The 16413-nt window shown below is 39.2% G+C and overlaps 1 protein-coding gene across 9 annotated transcripts in view; it reads right to left on the bottom strand.

Moving 5' to 3' along the window:
• The window catches only part of SIL1 (SIL1 nucleotide exchange factor), a 212886-nt gene that overhangs the window by 48642 nt on the left and 147831 nt on the right, over positions 1 to 16413 (bottom strand). For all 9 annotated transcript variants that reach the window (XM_054694345.1, XM_037509198.2, XM_037509197.2 and 6 more), the window contains one exon: positions 15662 to 15783. In XM_054694345.1, coding sequence (XP_054550320.1) covers positions 15662 to 15783 — 122 coding nt within the window. The remainder of the gene's footprint in view (positions 1 to 15661; positions 15784 to 16413) is intronic.

Here is a 16413-nt window from a genome sequence, read left to right as displayed (position 1 = left end):
ATCCAATCCATTTTAATAGAGGATAAATCTGGGTTATTGTGACCCCTTCCTCTCCCAGGCTCAGGACAGCACCAGCCGTCTCAAGGCACTGATTGGGCCAAATCAGCTTTAACTCCATTCAACTCTTCAAGGATTCAATTAATCATAAAGCCAATTCCATTCTGGGCTCCATCTGTCTTGCCTCCTTCGGGGACTAATAATCACTCACTGTGTGTTTTTACACACTAGTTGAACTGAAATTAAGACTGATTTCATCATGGAGCACTCAAGAATAAAATGCATTTCTTGGAGGAAAATTTCAGAGCTATTTAATGTTCAGTTTGGGCAAAGATATATCAAATAAACAAAAGAACATTCTTAAAAACTTCAAAGCTCTTGACATTGTAAAATAATTCCTGCCACCCAAATCCTCAGAGGGCAGTTCCTTAGGAAAACTAGAAACTCTCAGTGTTGGATCATACAACATTCAATTTGTCATTGGGCATAAGAAAGTTCGGGTGCCAAAAATAAAAAAATGTAAAGGGAAAAAAATGGAGTCGATTTGATATTTTATTCTTTCATGCATTATTTAAAAAAAAATCTAATTAGTCATCCATCCTGGACTAGTGTACTTAATTTACAACTTAGAATCATTTCCATTTTGGATTACCTATCCATGGGGAGGGGACAGTATGGGCATCATATTCTTTTGATTGTTGAGGATCTCTGGATGTCTTAAGCTGGCCCTGAAGAAACCAAGCCCTTACATCCCTTGAAAAGGCAAGATATGTGGCTTTAGTCTTTTGTAAATAGTGTGGCTCTCCCAGAAGTGTTAAAGTAACTGCCCTGGCAAACACTCAAGATGGAGTTCTCTCATCCACCCACACACTTTCCCACCCACCCTCTGGGGTTCATCTCTTTACCAGGAATATGAGGGCCACAGCCTAACCAGTCAGCCACCTTGGTCTGGAAGCAGTCCCAATTTGTTAGCATGTTTCAGTGGGGAAAATGCAAATAGTCAAGCTTTTTTAACTTTCCACAGTTGCAAAGACAAAGCATCTGGGTATCTCTAGAGACCAAAGTGCCTAGTGGCCATGGTATACCTAGCACAGTCCACCCTGCCTGGTTGTTACACCATGATCCCAATACAATGGAGAGAAGGCCCAGTGTGTTGCTTCTTTATTGCCTTCCTTAACAGGTTTTTAACTAAAATTTTGAACAGCACAAAATCCCAATCATAACTAATGATACAGTCATTTCAAACATCGTCAAAGATGCTTTGTGAGTCATACTGGCTCTAAAAAGCCATCAGTAATCACTTCTTAGACACAATAGTCAAATACATCCTTCATCCAAACAATAAATGTTGCCTAGTAATAAGTCTAATTTATCGAAGCACATAATCAACGCACACATTTTCCCAAAAGTTTCCACCTCACTCATTCTATGTTTATTAAAAACAGAAGCCATCGCCTAAAAAGAAGCTCTTTATATACTGATAAAGAATAATGTTGAAGATGTTAAATGGAAAAAGCATATTGTAGAGCCATGTATATATAGCAACATGCCTTTGGGTAAAAACACTTTATGGGTATATTTGCTTAAATATTCATAAGTAGCTCTAGAATAAACTGGAGACACTGGGTTCCCTTGAGAAAGGGACACTGAGTAGCACACAAACAGGGTAAGAGGACATTTTCACCGTGCCCTTTTGTGTCTCTTAAATTTCAAACCATGTGAATTCTACCAAATCAGAGTTTAAGACATAAAATTTAAGTTACTTCATAGATACACCTGGACATTTACCAAAGTAGCATAGGGAAGTATGATCATGTTCCAAGGAGGAAACAAATGTCTTATTTTCTCAGCCAGGTACTATTTAGTGAACCTTCCAGTACAGACTTCAAGAACAAAGAGTCAAGAGAGATGAGGGACCCCAAATGGTCACCATGAATATCTAAAGATGGGCTGTGGCAACAAAGGGGGGAGAGGAGGTGGGCAGGCTCGACAACTCTGTATTAAGATACCGAATACCCCATGAAGAGCTAGTTTGATAAGCCTCCAACAGCTTCTTGCCTTTGCAAAATGGAAAACAGTAGACCACTTAAGGCACAGTGAGTTATAGGGCTGGAGAGGGGTATATATCTGAATCTTGCAGGAACACTTTGTTTCAGATCCTGAGAATTTTCTCACTGGGCAAAAAATGCTACCTGGAGGCCCTAACTTAGCCTGAAAAAGCAGAGCTTCTGACTCATCTTATTCTGGTTGCCAGCTGGCTCTGTGACCTTGAACAAATCACTTCAAAAGAGTCAATGAGTGGGACTGGAGGATCCTTCATTCAGTCACTGATCACTGTCCATAGATATTTGGGAAGCACATCTGTGCAACAGGAACTTCATGTTAAATGCCACAGATATGAATCAGGACTGCCTATTCCTGTCTGCTCTTCCTGAAAAACTCCCAAGAGGTTTATTCCTGGGTCCACTGTCTGTTTGGCCTTCGTTTCTCTTTGAATTTTGTCACCTACCCCAAAGTGGACATACACTTACCCAAAACAGTTTTCCGCCATGACAATGAGGGTTGTGAAAAGGCACATGCTCACAGTGAAGATACTAGAGCGATCACTCTGAACAAAGTCCCCTCAGGCTGCTCCCAGAAATCCCAGTCTAATGCCCCACAGATATACTACAGGTGCAGCTTCTAGCTGCAACTCTCTGCCATGAGAGTATGAGGACCTAAATGACCTAACCACAAAAAGAAACTTGGGGAGGATTCCTGGGAATTGGGCAGCTGGGTTGCATTTTATTTTTAATAGACTTTGTTTTTTCAAAAGAGCCTTCCCAGTTTTTCTGCAAAGGGAAGCCTACAGTACCCTGTGCTTGCCAATGAGAGAAAACAGGATGCCTCTGAGACAGTCTACATTCTAGCATGTTGGCCAGATGCTTTGGATGAGGCTGGGGCACCAGGGCCCAGCTATAATCCTTTCCCGGCAGCCTGGCCGAAGTGGCAGAAGAACCAAAGCAAACTGATTAAATGCAGTATAAAGGCTGGGAGAAAATGAGATAGAAATAAATTAACTTTAAACCTCAAGGTTGTATACGCAAACGAAATGCAGTGGGGGTTGGGTGGCAGCCTGGAAAGTCAGTCTTTAAGATTTCCCAGAAACAAAGGGATTATGGATTGTCCAATACAAGGAAATCCTTCTGTTCCTCAGCCACATGACAGCCTTGTGCCCAGTGCTGTTCATTAAACACTTTGTACACATTCCAAGATATCAGGATACAGCCTGATAAAGTCCTGAAAAAGTCCAGAAACTCCAGTCTCCTACCAGTCTCCTACCCAGGTAGCAAAGGCTGCTGAACATGGCTGTCATTAGTAGGGGACAGGGATTTGATATTTCCTGCTCTCTTTCAGTTATTGACCTCCCTCCATCCTTTATGGAGGCAGAACAAAGGCCAGGAGAGAAAGCTTCTAACTAAACAAAATTCAATAACCAAAACACTCAGAAGTGCTTGACTGGAAAAAGAAATGAAAGGAAGTACACAATGGGCGAGAAGGTTCCCCATCAAAGACCTTGTGACTTAAACCTCATAGAGAAGCCACTCAGAAGGGCCTTGATTATTCTGGAAAAAAAAAAAAAAAATGAACCAGAGCAGCAGGGTTCAAACATGCTTGCCTCAGTCTGACCAAGCCTATTTCTGGAAAGGTCGATCAGAACTGTTCTTAGTGTTCAGTTTGTTGCCAAGGACAGAAGTGTGTGGAATGAAATTTCCAAAGAGACACAATCCAGTCAGGGCCCACTGAATACCTCCTAATGTACAATCAGATTGTGGAAGGAATGAAAGAAAAAGAACAGACTTTTATCAAGTCATATACTAACAACCACTTATATCATATATAACCCCTAATGCTTCCTCACCTTATTTCCTGCTGCCTCAAAATAGCAAGTAAAGAGCTTATGTGAGAAGAAAAGACTAGGATTCCCAGTCAACACCCTTAGAGGGATGGTCCTTTCTACAGGACATGTTAACTCTTTAAAACTATAGAATGAACAAAGACATTGACACCAAGGTTCTGGGTTTGAAGTGCAGCCCTCAGAGTTCGTAAGATTGTAGAACAGAGAAGACAATGACTCACCTTGCCCCCACATACACAACAAAACAGTACAGGAAGATAAAGGAGCCTGAAAAAGACCTGAGAATTGGAGGATCAGGCTTTCACAGGAAAGCATCCCCAGAGAGGAGGAAAAATTGTAACAATTTCACCTGGAACATCATAGGGGCAGTACAGAGCAGAGAGGGCAAAACGGTTACATTATGTAACCCTTTTTTTCCTTTGTTTTTCACTGAAAAGTTCCATGGCTATATTGGGCACCTTAGTACTTGGGGATTATCTATAAAGAAATCCAGAAAAAAATTCAGATGAACTATTAGTAATAACTCAAATTTGTAAAATCATCTACCAGCAACAATAAATTAGAAAATGAAGCTTTAAAAAATGATCTTATTTACAATAGCAAATACTGTAAGGCACTTAGGATAACAAAAGAGATTCAATACCTATATGGGATAAGTTGTGAAGCTAAGACATATAAACATCTAGTTGGAAAGATGTATGTACTAATGCGAATACATTATATTTAATTCCTACACATTAATCTATACATTTATATCACTCTAACTGAAATATCAAGTCTGTTAACCCTCACAAAGTATGTCTCAAATCCATATGAGAAAGGGTAAAATAATATCCAAAGCAATTTTAAAGAAAAAAGAGGATCTGTTTTACCTGATATTTATAAAAGCTTTAGTAATTGAAATTAGAAGAGACTGGCACAATAGAAACAGAGAACAATGAATCAGAGTACAAACCTGGTCAAACAAAGGAAGTGGTTATATGGTAGCACCATTATAATCCCCTGGGGAAAAGACAGACTACTTAATAGATGATGCCAGACAAATAGTTTCCTGCATAGCAAAAACTAAAATACATAAATGATATTAAATTTACATATTGCAGCATAAAAAATTAAACTAAAATCTAAGTGTCAAACCTTTATATACTTAGAAGATAATATAGGAAAATATTTTTAATACCCTAAAGATAGTTTCTTAAAACATCAAGAGTACAAACTATAAACAAATAGATTAATAATGATTTTAATTTTATGAAACACTTTACAGTATCTATGACAAGAGGCAACATAAGCAATGTTAAATTGTAACAAAATGACCAGCAACATACCAAAAGACATGTATCCAGATTAAAAATAATATATATGGTAAAATATATTATTTATGTATCTTAGTTACAAATATATATAAATTTTAAGGATACTTAATAAGCAATAATCAAAAGACTCAATGGAAAAATGGGCCAAAGATAATTTTTGTGTGCTTTGTGATATTTTGATTGTGACCTCATGATCATTTGAATGTTCTTCTTTGTGCAGATGCTCTCAGGCCTGGTTTTTTGTTGTTGTTTTTTTTTTTTTTTTTTTTTAAGATTTTATTTATTTATACAAGCACTGGGTACAGTCAGAAGCGTGGGAGGGTGAGAGAATTTACCAGAGCCAGAGCGGGGAACAGAACAGGCAGACTGACAAAATACACTGCCGAGGGAAGCAGCAGGAAAGGTCTTTGCGCCATGTGGGACCCTCGCCAGTGGCTGGGGATCAAACCGGTGCTGCAGAGGCTGCGGGCAGCTTCACAGCCCAGAGCTCAACTGCTGCGCCACCAGGGGAGCCCTGATTTTAAGGTGTGTTCCTTCAAAGACGATTATATATATTTCTACCAGTAAGCTAGAAAATCTGCCATTATGACTGTTTCAGAAAAATTTTGTCTTATGTAATTTTTCATCTACAGATTAAAGTAGGAAGAACGGTGCACAGACACATACTGGCCTGTCCTGTTTCATCTCTACTTGCACCTTACCCTGAGTGCTTTACCCAAGATCCTCATAGACTTTGAAAGCTTCCTTGCTTTCAAGGCAAAATATACTGCATGTATTTTACTCTTGATTTGAAATCAGACATTTCTCCAAGAAACCACAGTTCTTTTTGATGCAAATGTTATTACAAGGGGAAATGGTACTTAGAAAACAAAATCTGGAAGTCAGAGTTGGTCATTACCATTGCGTTTATCTCTTTCTTGATCTTTCCAGTGGACAGAACTAAAAATACATTTTTAAATATAAAATGAATCATAAGGTCCTACTAATACTTCCGGTTCAACATCAAGACTAAAGATGGATTTTATCCAATCTGTAACTTGACATTAGTATCTCCCTTTGCAGGCTGAAAATCCTGGTTCTTAGAGAAATCAACACAGTTATTCATTTGCTTTATCCCATAATACTTACAAAAGACTAAGAACACCATCACCACCAGTTCATCAACAATATGACTTCTGAAAAGTTTTGAAGGTTTTTTGTTTTGGGGATCGATCCAAGCAGGGATGTACAGCCAAATTATTGGGTTGTAAAATTGCATGAGACAGTTTCTCACTGTGTGATTATGCCAATTCTATAAACAATTATATCCTACTGTTTCACTTTGCTCCCAATTTTTATGGATCTTTATATTACATTATAATTGAATTTTTTAATTATGTAAAATATTTGCCATAATTGTGAAGTCCCACTTCTATAGTAACCTTTATTCTTCACTTTTAAAAACTATAACCACGTACATATAATTAATAGCAGTTATTCAAACTTTACCTGGAATATATAATAACTGAAATCGTATATGTTATACAAAAGTATGTCAATCTTCTCGACAATGTATAGTGCTACACAGAAAAAAAATCACACAATTCACTCAATCAGTTCTCTACTGATGGACATTTGGGCTATTGCCTGTCCTGTTATTATAAATAGTGCTGCAGTGAATAACCCTCAGCAGACATATGTCTTGCCATACTTTTACCAATGTGGCTTAGAGGTAAAAATTCTGGAAGTAGCAATACTATTTCAAAGGGTAAATATAGATGTACTTTTGCGAAATACTGTCAAATTTCCCACTGTAAAGACTGTACTACTCTAGAGTTTCACTACCAATATTTGAGAGCCTGTTTCCCCACAACCTCACAGTAGAACACAGTAGAATACACTATCAATTTTGGGACTTCTGCCAATCTGATAGCTGAGAAATAGTAGTTCAGCATAGGTTTAATTGGCCTCTCTCTTATGAGTAAGGTTGAACATTTGTCATATGGTTAACACATCTACATTTCTTTTTGCAAACTGTATATCTAGCCCATTTTTCTATAAGGTTATATCAGTATGTTCAGTCTTTATTTCTAAGTGCTCTTTTATAACTACATTAGGGAATATTAATGATACATCTGTGATAAAAGTTATAAACCTTTTTTTCCCAGTTTATTATTTATTGTGACCATTTCAGACTAAATTTTCAGCTTTGAGATTTTTAGGCCACAAATAGCAATGTGATTGTCAACCCAAATGCACTCTAGAGCTGGCTTGGACAAAGAATTTTCTGGGCATTTTTTCCCCTTCCATTCGAAGCCAAATTGCCTTAATATCTCCTGTGAAGTCTATGATTTTCATTTTTCTACTTCTCCCTTTCATGGGCTATGTCTTGTCTCCTGCCCCCAACTTACAAAGCCTGTAAGTTTTTACTCTCACCACTAAGGAGTGGCATGTGTTCTCAGGACAGCTGTTAAGTTTCAATGCTCCCTATCTCGTATTTGTGCTTTCCACTGTATTTGTCTTTAGAACTCCTCTCACTTTCTTTCAGGGCTATCAAATAAGGAATATGATGTTACTGATGTCCCCTTTAATTATGCAGAGCAGTGCCCCTTTGATGGCTTAATTATTTAGAAAGTGTTTTTTTTTTTTTTTTTAAGATTTATTTATACAAGAATGGGGGACAGGCCCGATGTGCGGGAGGGTGAGAGGACCCACCAGACACAAAGTGGGGCAGAACAGGCAGCCTGACGAAATACACTGCTGAGGGGAGGAAGGGAGCAGTGGGCATGACAGGAGGGGTCTGCCGCGCCATGTGGGACCCTCGCAGGCCGGCTGGGATCGAACCGGCGCGCTGCAGAGGCTGCGGAAAGCTTCACAGCACTGCGCTCAACTGCCTGCGCCGCCAGGGGAGGCCCTAGCAAATGTTTAAATATTTAGTTCAAAATCTTCAGGTATTCTGAACCAAGAATGCTGCTTGGGAAATGTAAACCACCATTTGCTCATATACAAAAGTCTCACAGTTCTGTTTTCTTTTGTTAACTTATTGTTATAATTTAATTGCAAGTATAATACATCTCATTGGAAGGAAAATCAAACAAAATGGAGAAAATAAATCTCTCCTGCTCTTAATCGCTTCATTCTTCCTGCCAATTTTCAGTAATTGCCATTTTTTGCGAGAGACTATTTAGTTTATACCATGAAATACTCTAAGCAGCCATATAAAAGTTACCCTCTAGAAGTGTTTGAGCACCATAAACTTGGGTGCCAGTTTCTACTCTCAAGCAGCTTTCAATTTTATTGGGGAAACAAAAGGGAAAACTGGCATACAGAAAGAACTAGATATATTAAAGGGTCAGTTTAGGAGTCCTCACAACAAACACTAATAAAATTGAAAGAAGATTCTGAGTTGGAGTGATGCAGGGAAGAAATTAACAAGGAGGTAGTCAATAAGGAAAAAAATCTGAAGGCACTCACATAAAATGGAGAAGGCAGGGACACACCACAAAGACAGATTTAAAAAAAAAATGCTGAAGGGGCAAATTCATTAAAGCACAATGATACCTCCTTTCCCAGAATGAAGTCTTAGATTCTGCAGTGCTGGGATGGAGAAGGGCAGGGGTATGGGGAGGGGCCACATCAAGCATATTGCTCATTTTCCAATTGTCATCAATTGCCACTTCAAAAAGAAATCAGTCTTTGAATGAAGCTTTACGAGTTATAGTTATCCAATTGCCTGGGTCAAATGTGGTTAATACACTAATCAATTTATCAGATATGAAATGGTTTGAGCACTTCCCCTGATACTACTGAAGTGTGAAAAAATTAGTTTTCTAGAGTCAAGAGGTCAGAAGTAGCCCTACGGGTCACATTAAAACTTTTATTCAAATGCTATATCTCCAACACCTGACCTCATCCAAACTCTAACATATATTTTCTGGGCCTTCAGCCAGGGGGCTACATACTCACTTCCATGACCTCAGATTTGAAAGGGTAAAGGTGTGATATATGAATCATTCACTAGTACATCATTAATAATAAAGACAGCATTCTCTACCCACTCAACTCCCATGTACTAACTAGAAAAACATTTCATTTCCTAAGCATCAGTTAATTCTTTTATTTCTTCATCTATCCACTCAATAATTATTTCCTAGCACCCAATACTAGTGTTGTGCTGTATATAAGGCAGACAGAAGACTAAGATAGAAAATGAATCTTCTACTAGTAAACAGGTAACAAAGTATACAATTACAAATTGAGATGAGTGCTATGGAGAAGAAGAATTTAAAAGATGCAAAAAGATTGGGGGAATTTTATTAATATGAGTATGTTAAGTTGCAAGAAACAAAATAATGACTAATACTGGTTTTTAAAAAACAAAGACATTATCTCTCACAACAAAAGTCTAGAAGTAGATGGTTCCAAATTCAGTAGAGTGGATAAATTACATTAAAAGACCCACTTCCTTTCTGCCTCTTCCCTTCATTAAATATTAAATAAATTCCCTTTATTTCCTTTTTCCTCCCAGCATATTGCTTTTTTGTACCTGTGCTTCTCACCACACGGTCCAATGCAATAGCTGTAACTCTCACATAATCAAGGCACAGAGAAGTGGGCAGAGTTTTCTTACTACCTTTCTACAAGAGAATAAACTGCTTCCCAGAAGCCTTCCCAGAAAACACCTATTTATGTCTCATTGGCCAGAACTGGCTCACATGCCCATTTCTAAATCAATGTACATCCACAGAGAATGAAATTTTTATGCTTGGTTTAGACTATTCATGGCTCATCTCCTTACACTACAAGAGGGAATTCCCTTTCTGAACATGTTGCTTCCCTCACAATATCAAGATTCTTTAAAAGAAATAGAAAGTATGAAACAGTTATTTAGCAGACAACAATAATGGAAATAAAAATCCATGGAACTCATTCACAAACTGAATTGGGAGGAAAAAAGACTCAAATATCACTCAAAAGTTTCAAGCTTGGGTAAGTACGACAATCATACTGCCAAAAATAGATTAAAAAAATAACGTGGGAGGAAAAACCTCATTTATGAGAGACAAAAACGAATTCCACTTTCTTCTTGAGTTTGAGGTATAATCAGACAGTCTGACATATGTGGTGGATGTGACCTGAGGAGAAAGCCTGGGCTTAAACACAGAGGTGGAGTAACCCATAATAAGGTAGGAGTTAAAACCGTGGAACAGATAGGGCCAATGGTGGAGAAAATGGAGAAGGGAAACTGGGTGAAAAACCATAATTAGGAGATAATAAAGAGATGATGCTTCCATAAAGAAAAGGGAGCAGGAGGGATTTCAGATATTCAAGAACATACTGACTAAAATCATGTGGCAGACAAGTAGTAGTATTTCCAAAGGAAAGTAGTGGTTAACATTGTTGACTGCTACAGAGATGTCAATGATTACAAACACTCTTGAAAAATTCCAGGGATGGTAAAAACATCAGGTCCATGTGTACTTACTTGTATTCCTTTTGTCTTACAAGAAGTTTGGAAGAGAGGGCCTCCCTGGCGGCGCAAGGAGCTAAAACGCAAACCTATGAAGCTATCCGCAGCCACTGCAGCACGAGTTTGATCCCCGGCCAGGGAACTACCCACATGGCGCAGCAGACCTCTCCTGACTTGCCCACTGCTCCCCTCAGCAGTGTATTTCAATTGATCAGCCTGTTCTGTTCCCCACTCTGTATCTGGTAAATCCTCTCACTCTTTCCCTGCCCCCCCACCCGACACCTCTGACCTATACCCTCGTTCTTGTATGCATAAATAAACCTTTTTTTTTTTTAAAGAGGTTTAGAAGAGAAAGAAAATATGTATAGCAGGTAGAAGGTAATGACAAGTTGGTAGATGGTACCGGAGTCAGTGGACAGGTTAATGTGAGAATATTTCCAGATTAAGAAGAAGCAACCTTGAGAGAGAAGGGTGGGCAGCACTGACAATGATGGGGAAAACAGGAGGGACGTGCACAAGGCTGGAGGTCACAGTAAAGATAAAAAGCATGTTCAACGGAAGAGATGAAGCCATGAAAGATCATGAAGGTGATCAAAGAATATGAGCTACTGGCAAAAATGGGAAATGAGTTTTGAGAAATCTAGAGATATCCAGTAGATGACAGAAATCTGTTGACCTTTTATTGAGTTGTTTAAGTTGTGACTTAATACCCAACAAGCTCACGTTATTCATCAGTAAAGAGAGGAGAGAAGATGCAGGTAAGTGTGAAATCCACTGAGGATGGCAGGGAAGAAATCTAGGACTTGGAGGCCAACAGATGAATATGAGACCCGGTATTATGACAATGGCCAAATGGTTAAAATGGATTGGTGAGACCGCAATCAGAAGAGTACAAGTGGGGAAGCAAGAGAGCCAATAAAGCATGGAATAAGTGGGTGCCGGGGAAGGGGTGGGGGGAGATACTCATTTTAAAAACACAATTAACTACCCAAAAATATGCCAAGGAGGGTTCAAGGAAGATGCCAAGGATAGAGAGGGTGGAACAGAATTCTATTCTAGGGATCCATCATTAATAAAACATAATCATATTATGAATGATGGCACATGTACATTTCTATACTGAACATGGACAGTTTAAATCAAAGTACTACATACAATGAGCACTTACAAATCTAAGTAATTGCAAAATAATTCACATATATGCAGATAGGAATGTGACTTATTAAAAAGATGACTACAGGTCACCAAAAGTGACTGACATAGGGGCATGAGAACAGCAAAAGAAAGTGCTCCTTGGGGTACACATGTCAGTTTCTTGATAGTTTAATTCTTGACAGTTGAAAGAAAGCCTTCACCTTTCCCCAGACCCAAAAGCAGGGAGTCAGCTTGCTGAGAAATAATACCAAAATCAGATTACATAAGGCTCCAATCCCTGAATTTCTCATTGCCTTCCTGAGACTTCTCTTATACAAAAACACAAATCACTTGTCTGGGACTCCAGATATTCCTACCAGGTCAGACTGCAGACAAACATACACGCATGCCATTGTGAGATGAAATCAGGTCACAGAAAGGCCACTGAAAACAAGTGACTTGCAGAAGAGAAGAGGATTAAAAAAAAAAAAAAAAACAAACAAGGATCAGGAATCAGGACAGGGGTGGGAAGAACACAAGGGACTATAGTGATGGTGCACGGGGGAATTGGTGGGAATTTCATGGGGAAATAATACATTGTACAAAAATGAAGGCTGATGTAATAAAAATATATATAAAAAAACAAAGGAAAAAAACAAAGAAACCATGAAAAGATAAAGCTGCCAAAGACATCAGCACCCCTATCTCCACATATCTTCTTAGGCAACAAATGGCAGAAAGTCAGTGTGTGTGGTTCATAAATAAGGATAATATTTTAAGTAAGGCAACAAACTATTACAGTGGCCATGTAACATTTACTGGCCATGTCAACTACATTTAAATCAACTCTCTTCTTGATTTTGGAATAACTGCTTCATGTTTAACAAGAGGGAAGTGCTTCATCCATACAAATGTGGAGGGTTTATTAAACAATTAACCCAGGTAAGCAAATAAACACACTCATGAAGCAGCAGGATTAGCACCAAAAGACATTTGGTAGAACATAAGCACCTCAACAGAAGTGAAAAGAAGGAAGATAAAGATTTGTACTATTGGGAACAATGGAAGTTTTTCCTCATAGGAAAAACTCCTAGTAAAAAATACCCATGATGAGCTTGATGAATTTATACCACCTTGTCACTAACAGGTGCTTTATAAACATTTTCACAGGACTCATTGTATATTATGTTACTTCACACTTGACCTTGTGAAATGCAGAGAACACCTATTATTGTTCCTGTTTAAGAAATGAAAAAAGGCTTAGAAAGGTGTAATTATGTATCCATAAGAAAACAACCAGGAAATGGTGGAGAGCAGATCTGGACATAGACCTCTGATGCGGCCTGAACTGACTGAGCACTATCCTTGCCCATCAACAGCTAGAAGGAATGGCATCTAAATAACACCCACAAGGGCTAGGACTCCAAGATCCAATGTGCTTACTGTGCCTTGAATGCCCTCGAGGAAAAGCAAGCTCCTTCAATCACTCTGTCTGTGTGTGTGCGCGCATGTTTGTGCACGTAGGTATGTTACGTGAACACACACGAGTGCGCTGCCAGCAAATAAGGAGCTACAGAACCAATACTTACATCAAAATAAAATAATATTACTAAAACAATAAAACTTGCCTCTCTGCATAGAAATATTCTTGATTTGCATCATGTTTCTCTTTGCATAAAACACTGACATTTTCATGATGTTCTGGAACCTGCTGCTTGCTTCTAAAAGCACTGGTGCCATACCATGCTGTCACTGTAACTGCCCTCTAGTGAGCCATCAAAAGCCCAGCTAGGACTATTTGAATACAGCAGTTTGCCTGCCACCACAATACTAAATTGCAATATTTTATATTTATCTCTATTTAAATTTTAGTGATGCTGTATAAATGTTTAACATGGTCTTACATTAATACAATCAGGGAAAAGTCTTAATAACACCCCATATTGGCATAATCTCTGGGTGAATTATGGTTTGCTAAGCAAGTTCAAAGCTTATGAAATATATCTTAAGTCACTTAGCCCCCTTCAACTAGTATGTGACAACAAATGTTACACAGTTTACCTGAAGAAGTGTTTCTAGAAGCAATAGCAAAGGGCATATAGGCTACTATGTTCATATTCAAAGTGGAATAAAATACTTGGGATTATGGGAAATATTTCCAAAAATAGCCTGGGAATTAATAGCATTTGATTTAGTTCTTAGGGGTTATTTTTTGTTTTTTTGTTTTGCATAGAAGAACTGGGATGCAAGTCAGAGGCACGGGGGTGGGGTGAGAAGATTCACCAGACACAAAGTGGGGAGCAGAACAGGCAGATTTACTGAAATACACTGCTGAGGGGAGAAGCAGGCAAGACAGGAGTGGTCTGCTGCACCATACGTGGGTTAGCTCCCTGGCCGGGATCAAATTCAGGCCACTGCGGTGATATTGCTGAAATGTAACCCCTAGGCCACTAGGGAGGCCCCTGATTTATTTCTTAGTTTTATGGCTTGAGAAACAAAAAGTGAACCTCAGTAAGTTCTCCAGTCTCTGAAGCTTTATGAGGATAAGACACTGGATTTCTCCAGAGCTGAAATCAGAGCTACCCATGGCAAACTCACAGGTTCTCCACCTTGGACACACAGGCTGAGATTTTCCTGGGCTTCCAGGGAGACTCTTGCTCTGACAGATGGAACCCAGGAAGGTCTGGAGAGCCTGTAAGCCGCAGTCTTGACTGTCAACAGCACAATCACAGGACACCCAGGACTTGGAGATCAAGGCAGGTCAATGATAAGGGGAATAAAGGCCTGAAGTTTTCTCAGCATCTACCCATGCAACAACTCTTCCAGTCTTCCCAGCTCTCCCCTCAATTTAATAAAAAAGATGCTGAAGCATTTCAGAATGACAGGGCACCAGCCAGACACTAATTAAAAGGTGAGAATGGATGCAAGGCAATGGCAAACTTTTTAAAACAAAGTTTCGGTGTGTCAGGATGGTGGCAGTCTAAGGCCCCTGACTCTAAACAAAATTTCCAGTGGTAAAGATGCTGAGAATAGTCTTTCTCCTGCAATATTACCATCCCTGAAACCAAGCATGGCTACCCGTAAGAGCCACTGCCCACACCCTTACTGTAAGAATCTGAATGCTGGATCCTAATGCAGCGACATGAATTGTCCTAGGGACAGATTTTTAGAAATTGGGAAACTATAGGTCCAATGGACCACGTACAGAATAAAGATATGTTGTGTGTTTTTTTCTATGAGTATAATGATGAGGTGCTCACATATCTTTCTGCATTCACTCTTTAAAGATGCCCCCTCCTCAATTTCTCTTGCCTTATCAGTCTTCTAGCCACATTAACTGAAATTCTAAACAATTCCCAATCCAGAGAGTACAAGAACCTGACAGCATGTCAACAGATTCAAGACAGCTAAGGGAAGACAAGTTACCCTCAAGATCAGATTCATCATTCCTTCATCACCAGAGGTAGTTTTAAAGCCCAAAAGATCAACACTTGTAGTTGTACTTTCAACTACTGATGGTTAGCCTAACTTTTCATGAGTTTAAATAGAGAATATGACTTAACATATTATTAAATGTATGTGTGCACACACACACACACACACACATATATTAAAAAAAAAAGATGTGGGTCAACAGAGTCACACGTAGATGACAACATGGCTGTAAATTTTATGTACAGAGTAGAATCAAATTCTAACTCTTGTTTCAGTAGGAGTATACTGAAATATGGATAGGAATGTGTGTGATAAGGATGTGCATGAGTTCAGATGTAAAATTCTTCCAGGCCAATCAGGCCAAGAGTAAAACTAGATTTTACCAAATGATCCTGGGCCAGTGGGGCATCCCTCCTTCCTACTCCTACTCACCTGGAAAAGGCAGCCCCCAACACAAAGGCAGCATACTCCTTCACCAGGGGCTCTGTGCTGTTCAGCCCATTGATCACCACCTGAAGACCACCGAAGGAAAGCAGGTCCTGCGCATTATCCATCTGCAACAAGAGCAGTGCTTAGTGCAGTCCAGCCATCAAAGGAAAAAAAACTTTTATAGCCTTTCTTTGGTGACTACTCAAAAGCAATAGGAAGCACAATTGCAACGTAAAAAATCAATGGTGGCCTTCATGACTACCAGGACAGGGTTGAAAAAACAAACTGAATTTTTAAATAATCTTAAATTTGACAACTCCCGATTCACCTAACAATTTATGAACATCTGCTTGGAAACTGATGGAAATGGCACCTAGTTGTTGCTTCTGCCAACCATATCCTGGAAAATTCTAATACCAGAGGGCCTCCCTGGTGGCGCAAGGAGTTAAGCACCGCCCTATGAAGCAATCCACAGCCTCTGCAGCACGAGTTCGATCCCCGGCCAGCCAGAGAGCAGCCCACATGGCATAGACCACCTCTCCTGACTCGCCCGCTGCTCCCCTCAGCAGTGTATTTCACTTGATCTGCCTGTTCTGTTCCTTACTCTGTCTCTGGTGAATCCTCTTACCTCCCGCATCTCTGGCCTGTACCCCAGCTTTTGTATGCATAAATAAATAAATCTTTTAAAAAAACTTCTAATACCGTAACAAGCCACAAAGCTTATTCCTGATGTTCAGGTTGTTAACACAAATACC

This window comes from Talpa occidentalis, unplaced genomic scaffold (genome assembly GCF_014898055.3).
Source record: "Talpa occidentalis isolate TD23 unplaced genomic scaffold, MPIMG_talOcc4v2.1 talOcc4.13, whole genome shotgun sequence".
Lineage (NCBI taxonomy): Eukaryota > Metazoa > Chordata > Mammalia > Eulipotyphla > Talpidae > Talpa > Talpa occidentalis.
This window is presented reverse-complemented; position numbering and strand designations above follow the sequence as displayed.